The sequence below is a fragment of the Archocentrus centrarchus genome, chromosome 19 (genome assembly GCF_007364275.1).
Source record: "Archocentrus centrarchus isolate MPI-CPG fArcCen1 chromosome 19, fArcCen1, whole genome shotgun sequence".
NCBI classification, from domain to species: Eukaryota; Metazoa; Chordata; class Actinopteri; order Cichliformes; family Cichlidae; genus Archocentrus; species Archocentrus centrarchus.
The window spans coordinates 8,009,845-8,018,384 of record NC_044364.1 but is presented as its reverse complement, the minus strand read 5'-3'; the positions used below and the strand labels follow the sequence as shown (position 1 = coordinate 8,018,384).

General features: G+C 41.6%; 1 protein-coding gene across 1 annotated transcript; it reads left to right on the top strand.

The window, feature by feature from the left end:
- On the top strand, positions 1–7,832 carry ercc4 (excision repair cross-complementation group 4). Its single transcript, XM_030755012.1, has 10 exons — positions 1–295; positions 1,371–1,551; positions 3,523–3,718; positions 3,819–4,026; positions 4,646–4,826; positions 4,939–5,070; positions 5,195–5,299; positions 5,942–6,608; positions 6,700–6,812; positions 6,926–7,832. The coding sequence occupies exons 1-10, from the start codon at positions 119–121 to the stop codon at positions 7,663–7,665; spliced, it is 2,700 nt and encodes an 899-aa protein (XP_030610872.1). The 5' UTR covers positions 1–118; the 3' UTR covers positions 7,666–7,832.
- Positions 7,833–8,540: the final 708 nt, after the last annotated feature.

Below are 8,540 nucleotides of genomic sequence, written 5' to 3'. Positions count from 1 at the left end.
CAAAACACTTCAATGGCCGTCTCGCTGCGCTTTTGACCGCCTTTGGCAAATAGTTAACTCTGGGAGTGAGGGATAACTTGTTAACTTCAGCGCCTTGGAGACGTTTATAAGCTCCGACATGGCGGGGCCGCTGCTGGAGTTTGAGACCGAGATGTTCCTGAGTCTTTTCGACAGTGACGGACTGCTAGTAGCGGCGGAGGGCTTGGGGATAGACCGAATCCTGCTGCAGTTCATGCGAGTTTACTCGGAACCGGGCAGTCTGGTCCTTCTGCTCAACACAACCACACCAGAACAGGTTTGGAGAAATTCGCTTAGCTAGACACCAAGCTCATAATTCCCTCGTTGCGAGGTGATGTGCCCCAGCAAAGTGACTTGTGTTGTTTAACAATAAAACCATACAAAAGGTTACTCGAAATTTAAAAACCTGCAGTTAGAAGTTGGAAGGGGTCACTTATTTGTCCAAAGACAAGGTGGCTAAAATAAATGAAGATAAAAGCAGCGTGCACCTGCCAGTCATTTTGGCGCCATCTCGATTTCATGCGTTATTTCAGACAGCTTTGTTGGCACATTTTTGATAGATAAGAAATGTGGTATAATTGATTATTTCCACCTGAACGTGGTTATAGAATTTCCCTGTCCAAAGAAGATGATTTTAATAATAGTGGTAAGTTTATTTGTATAGCTGTGGTACTGCATGAGGAAGTCAGGAGTAACAGAGAAGCTTGTGAGGCTGGGGCAGGAGGGATGGTGGATATATTGAACAAAGGATGCTGAAGATGGAGCTGCCAGGCAGGAGGAACACCTTAGAGGAGGTCCCTGGATGTAGTGGAGGAGGACATGGAGAGGGTTGGTGTGACAGAGGAGGATGCTAGGGATGGGCTGAGATGGTGGCAGCTGATCCCTCCAGGGCGACCCCTAAAGGAAGCAGCTGAAACCAAAAAAGCAACTTTATTTGTATAGCACTTTTGTAAAAACACCTACTGTAAAAAGGGCTTCAGAATTTTGATAAAACCTCACATTAAATATAAGTGTACATGTCCAAATATATGATCTTACATTCGTTCTTGCATACACACATTAGAAGAACAAGAGCAGAATACTTAAGGAGTAGCTAACCTATAATGAAAATGAGTTTTCATCAGTTGTTTAAAACCACAGATTCAGCCGACCTAACAGGCTGAGGAAGGCTTTTCCAAATTTTAGGAGTTACAGCCTCAAAAGCGTGATCACCTTGGATGCGGAACAATTAAAAAAAGACCCTGTTCAGATGATCGGAGAGGCTGACTGCTAAAGGTTTGACCTCTTGCTTGTGGGTAAACTTGCGTACAGCTTTAACCAGACACTTTCTTCCTTTCACCTTTGCTTCTCAGGAGTATTTCTCAGAGCAGCTGCGGGTGGAGGGCGTGACCCACCTGCCCAGGACGGTGACCAGTGATATCCAGAGCACTGAGCGTTACAATGTTTACACCGAGGGAGGGGTGCTGTTTGTCACCAGCAGAATCCTGGTGGTGGACTTCCTCACGGACCGGATCCCTGCTCATCTAATAACAGGTCAGATACCATCTGTTCATGGCTAAATTCATATGAGAGCAACGTTTTATTTGTCCATTTATTTGCGGCCTTATTTATCACCAGCAGTCCAAATTACTTTCAATACTTGTTTGAGTATTTGGATTTGCAACCAATAGTAATATGGAATGCATGTGAGTTATCAATGAAATGCCTCTGCATTATTTTCTGTGCTCACAAAAACATAAAATGTACACAAGTCAAATCTATTTAAAAAAAAGAAGAAATAAAGTATAATAGCTTCTCATGTCGTAGTTACATGGCGGTACTAAATACAGGATGCTAGTACATTCAGTGTCCTTGGCTCAGCCCACAAGAGCACTGAACAAATGGTGTGTTAATTCATGTTATCAACACATTAATTAATGAATTGGCTCTTTGGTGGCAAAGCCAAGGCAACACCATCTTTAACATTACAGATTTCTCCCTCAGATATTTATTCAGGATTCTTTAAGGTTCACGTTTCTTAAAATGTCTCTGCTATAATATAGGTACTAACAAAAGAGACAGTAACGTAATCTTTTTTTTTTTAACACGAATAGGCAGATTATTTGGTTAGTTCGGTAACAATGGTAAATTGCAATAATTAATAAAATTAATTGGGATGAATACACTTAAAATGCTGAAGTTTGGTTTATCTTAAAGGTAACTGTGCAACAATAAAACAAACAGAAGCATCAAACAATAAGTAGTGGTGCTTTTGCATCTTTAAGCCATGTAGTGTATATATTGATAAGTCTTTCACTGCTACAGTAGACTCGACTATGGCCAATGCTGATTTTTAGAGAGTAAAATTTGGATATAGATGTCAATGCATCAGACACAAAGACAGCTTCACATGTGTCTTGTATCGTGGACTAACTCAAATTCCACTAATGTGAACTGCATTTGGCAGCTGTAGTCCATGTTCTGCTCTGGAGAGCCACTGATTAAAACTTGTAGAGGTAGAGCTGAAGGTCGTGAGTCACTACTGCAGCAGAACAGGCTGCAGCCTGAGGCCTGGAAGTTGGAGTCTATCCACAGGATATGGAACTTACTGGAGAGGCAGCTGATGTTGTTACTGTGATGTTGTGTATTATTACATTGTCACAAAATATTTATAGTATCATTATAGCATATCCTTTTATGTGCACACCAGAGCATGAGTGTTCACACATACTCTGGCATGCACATGTTCCTCACTGCTGCCACAAATACAATCTAATTCTGTGGGAAAATAAAATAAAAATATGATAAGAAATACTTTATCTCAAAGTAGGGAAGTTACTGTGTTACAGCAGCTGAAATATATATTTAAAAAAAAAAAAACTTAGCACAAAAAATAAATACAATATCACAGAACAAAATGGTTCTTAAAGGGACAAATATTACTAAAGTACGAGCTTAGAGCAGAGGGTAATTACTATCCATAGCCATTCACTGCATCCACAGTCTTTGGATGACCTCTGTATCAGCTAATAAAGGAATCCAAACAGTGTGATATGTGGGAAATGTTCCTTTGGACCACTCACTTTTCAGTCATTACTAGTGCATTCCAGTCACATTTCGTCTTGCGTCTCAGATTAATGTCTCTGCCTTAATTGTCCTGAAGCCATGTACTGGGTAGCACTGTGGTCCAGGAAGTGAGTGTGGCAATGTCTCACTGCAGTGCTGCATGAAGCATATCAATTTACACTCACTTAATCAGCTCCCTCTGGTGTGGTGATCACTAGAACAGCTCCAGCACTGAAATGCTGTTGTTTGCACCTTTGACTAAATGACAATGAGCATGGAAAATCAACTTTATCAGGTGATGAAGTCATAAACAAACAAAGAAAAAGCATATTGACATATTGGGCAACTTAACAGCCAATGCTGATATATCTGTAATAGGTCAGTATAGGCTTATAATATTGGTCACTGATATATTGTTCAGGCTCTACCTTAAGTGTCTCTTTGTACCACCCCCTTTAGGCATTCTGGTGTATCGTGCCCATAAAATTATTGAGTCTTGCCAGGAGGCCTTCATCCTGCGTCTGTTCAGACAGAAGAATAAGACGGGCTTCATTAAGGCCTTCACTGACAAGGCCACAGCTTTCTCCTCGGGCTTCTGCCAAGTGGAGCGTGTAATGAGAAACCTGTTTGTTAAGAAGCTCTACTTGTGGCCCAGGTACTATCAAACTACTCAACTATAGAAATTTTGTTTTGTGTATTTTGTTGGTGCAGTAATATATATAATATATATATTTTTTTTTTACTTTTGTACTCAGGTTTCAAGCATCAGTGAACACAGCACTGGATAGGCACAAACCAGAAGTGGTGGAGCTCCACGTGCCATTAACTCCAACAATGAAGGCTATCCAGAGCTCCATCCTGGACATCATGAGTGCCTGTTTGAAGGAGTTGAAACGCTACAACCCCACTCTAGAGGCTGAGGACCTCTCACTGGAGAACACGCTGGGGAATTCTTTTGAAAAGGTTGAACAGTGCAATACTCACAAATGTGACACATTAAGCTACCTTGACAAATTTTACCTCCTTGCAGAAAAATATTTTTGATTAAACTATTAAACGATGATGATGATTTTTTTTTTTAGAAGGCTTATGGTAATTGGACCAAGAAAAAAGAAGGGTGAGATGAGCCTCTTAAATTTGCATGTTAAGTGTTATTAAAGCATTTATGGGAACCCAGTTTCTAAAAAAAATTGAGAACACTGCAAAATGATTTGCACATCATTTAAACCCTCTTTTTAATTGAAAATGGTACAAATACAGTAACATCCCACAACTAATTAGGTCAATTGGCAACAGGTCAGTGACATGATCAGATATAGAAGAACATCCCAACGAGGCTGTGAGAAGCAAAGATGTTCACTATTCTGTGAGGAACTGCAAGTTATTTTAAGATGGCAAAGTTGAAAGCTGCCATGTGGTCAGGTGAAAAAAAATCAGAAATTCTTTTTGGGAAAGGTGCCACATCCTACAGGCTAAATAAGGTAGCGTACATCTGTATGGCTTCTCCTAATTTGAGAGCTAGAAAAATACAACTCTAGTTGTAGATGAGTTAAGTGTCATGTTCTGTCTTACTCCCATTCAGACTATCCGTCACTACCTGGACCCCATGTGGCATCAGCTGGGAGCAAAGACCAAAGCCCTGGTTCAGGATCTTAAGGTGCTGAGGGTCCTCCTGCTCTACCTAACCCAGTACGACTGTGTCACCTTCCTCAATCTCCTCGAGTCATTGCGCTCCAGCCAAAAGATCTTTGGTTCCAATTCAGGTAAACTAGATTCATTTATCTGCCCCTAATTGCCTGATTGGAGGCACTTCAGTTTTAAAAAAATTCTAATTTAATTATAAATCTTTGCAATCACTCTTGCTGTAATTATCAGGTTGGCTCTTCTTGGACTCCAGTACCTCCATGTTTGTGAATGCCAGGGGCAGAGTGTACCACATTCCCGAGAACAAAAAGAAACTTAAAGTGGGAGCAGAGGCAGAGAAACAGAAGTCATCCTCTGCCTCAGGTAACTGACTAATCAGTGGATCTCCAAAAACTGTGATAATCAGAGTAGATATCCACAGAATCCTACACTTGTCTGTGTATTCATGCTGGCATGACTAAAGGCTCAGTCTGTGTGTGGGTTTCAGAGGTGAAGCGGGAGCTAGTGCTGGAGAAGAGCCCAAAGTGGGAGGCTCTGACTGAGGTCCTGGAGGAGATTGAGAGGGAGAACAAGAGCTCTCAGCATGAGCCAGGTTAGACCTCAGTGCTGTTCAACTGTTAAAACATTCCATAATATCATTATGAATGAACATGAAAATTATTTAATATAATATGATAATTTTGTAGATGTTGTGATTTAGATTCTAAGAGGTAGTGTCGTCATCAGTTGAAAGGATCTTGGGCTTTGTAAATTTTAGCCTACTACAGTAAAACTGCTCATTTGAAATCTATTTATAATGTACAGCAACAACAGCATGAACCACAGCTGCCATTTCACTAAGCCATCCTGAGGGTGGGCTGATTTGTCCCGGTTCACTGCCTTGTGCTGCTGCTTTGAAGCTGAACACTACTTGACAGTACACCTGTACACACTGAGGAAAACTAGTCCACCAGAATTTGGGTCAATCCCAGAATATAGAGTAGGTCTTTATCCCTGTGGACACATGGGCTTGTCAAAGCAGGAAAATCTTTGGCCTTAGCCAAAATGTTAGGATTCTCTGTGAGCTCAGTTTAGATGCACCAGTCCACCACTTCACTGTGTGTTTTAAATTTACATTTAAGTAGTCTTCTAAGACCAATATTTTTTCTAATTCTTTTTATTTTCATATTTTTTTTATAATCAGTGCTCAACACAGACATATCATGCTTCTAACTGCCTTACATTCCTCCTTCAGGTCGTGTGCTGATTTGTGCCAGTGATGACCGGACCTGCGCTCAGCTGCAGCAGTACATCAAACACGGCTCCGATTGGCTGCTCAACCGGCTATACCACCGGACGATTGGCAAACGAGACTCTGCTGCAGCAGCCGCCTTAGAACTGGAATTGCAAAAAAAGGGAAAGGGTTGGGTCAAGAAAGGAACGAAGGGAAAGGAACCTGCACAGAAAAAAAGTGCAAAGATGACAAAAAGCAAAAGCAGACCATCTCTGACCCTGACCCAGATGGTGGGGAAGGAGGAAACGGGCGAAGCAGTAGTGATGGGTAGCAGTGGAGATGAGGATGAATTGATGGATGAAGATGAACGTGAGGAAGAAGAGCTCAAGTTAGATTTGTCATCAGATGCTTATTATGGTGTCCTAAAGGAACCGTTGACTGTCATTCATCCGTTGAAAGGCTGCACCGATCCCCACAGTTTGACCCGGGTTCTGCATGAGGTGGAGCCCAGCTTTGTGGTGCTGTATGATGCAGAGCTGAGTTTTGTTCGCCAGCTGGAGATCTACAAAGCTAACCGGCCTGGAAAGCCATTTAGGGTATACTTCCTCATCTATGGTGGCTCGACTGAAGAACAGAAGTACCTGACAGCTTTGTCTAAAGAAAAGAAAGCTTTTGAACACCTCATCAGGTAGGAACCATTTCTTTCTCCTTAAGCACATGAAGTGTGCATTGTTGACTGTTATTTGCTCACTGTTTCTTGTATGTGTGTTCTTGTGTAGGGAAAAGGCTACTATGGTCGTCCCAGAAGAGAGGGAAGGGCGAGAGGACACCAACCTTGACCTTGCTAGAAATTTAGAGCCTGCCAATGCCACCACCAACACCCGCAAAGCAGGCATGTGTCTGATTTTTTTCATTTTGATTCTTCTTTCTATCATGATCTGAATCTTCTTCACTGTGCGTTGGACCAGTTTGTGTTTTTATGTCTGTGTTCTAACCAACAACCAGGTGGCCAGGAGCAGCCCAAAGAGCCCTCTCGAGTTATTGTGGACATGCGCGAGTTCCGTAGTGAGCTGCCATCCTTGCTCCACCGCCGTGGACTGGACATCGATCCGGTCACCCTTGAAGTAGGCGACTACATTCTGACCCCAGACACATGCGTCGAGCGCAAGAGCGTCAGCGACCTGATTGGCTCGCTGCAGAGCGGCCGCCTTTACACCCAGTGCCTCTCGATGACCCGCTACTACAAGAAACCAGTGCTGCTCATCGAGTTCGACCCAGCAAAACCATTTTCCTTAATGGCCCGGTCAGATTTCCGTCACGAGATTTCATCAAACGATATTTCTTCAAAGCTCACCTTACTAACATTACACTTCCCCCGGCTCCGCATACTCTGGTGCCCCTCCCCACACGCCACAGCCGAGCTCTTTCTGGAACTGAAGCAAAGCCAGCCTGAACCCGATGCTGCAGCAGCTCAGGCGGTAACGGCGGAGTCAGACACTGTGGTTGAATCAGCAGACCTCTACAACCCCGGACCTTATGACTTCCTGATGAAAATACCTGGAGTCAATACAAAAAACTATAGGGCTCTTATAAAAAACGCAGACAGTTTGGCTGACATAGCCAAACTCAGCCAGGAGAAGTTGGCAGAAATACTCGGAAATGTTAACAATGCCAAGCTGATGTACGAGTTCCTGCATAATGTCACTGATGTCCCTGCTCCCATACAGAAGGCCAAACAGACATGATGAGCAGACTTGTGTATAGAAATATTTTGCCACTGAGATTAATTTTGTATTTGTATTTTGTAGCGTAAGAGTGTTTGTCATATTCAGAAATGTGTATTACATTCAGGTACAGGATGAACTTTAATAAAATCATTAAGTCTTTTAATAATTCATTAAAGAACAGATGTTTAAATTAATTTTTTACATGTTTTAATAAAATGTACCTAACTTATTTTAAATATCAAACTTTTAATGTGGTTTTTTTTTTGAGAGGGATGACAGAGTAAATGGGTTGTAACAACTTCAAGCAGTCTTGAAATATTTTATGCTTTATTTGTTGTCATATATATATAGTTAAAATCATGGATGCTCATTTTAAATATGGACATATTTAAAATAACATAAAAGTAATCCCTGTGAGTGAGAGTAGATATCCCTGATACTGTCATCTCAAGCACATGGCTCTTGCTTTGAGCACAGGAGCCCCACCCATATATATAAACGTGTACACACACACACACATATATATAAATGTATGTGTGTGTGTGTGTATATAGATATATACACACACACACACATATATATTTGTTTTTTTTTAAATCATAAACATAATCAAGGACAGCTCACACCCTGGCTTTAAACTGTTTGACCTGCTGCCCTCTGGCAGGCGCTACAGGTGCATCAAAGCCAGAACAAACAGACTCAAGAACAGTTTCTTTGCCAAAGCAATCACCACCCTGAACTCACACATATACCCACTCTAACTGTGCAATACCCACATCTTTCTGCAATATTTATATCATTCATACTGAACAATATCCATCACCCCTATAATGTGCAATATCCAATATTCATTCATCAAGTGCAATACTTACCCATCTTCATTATTTATATGT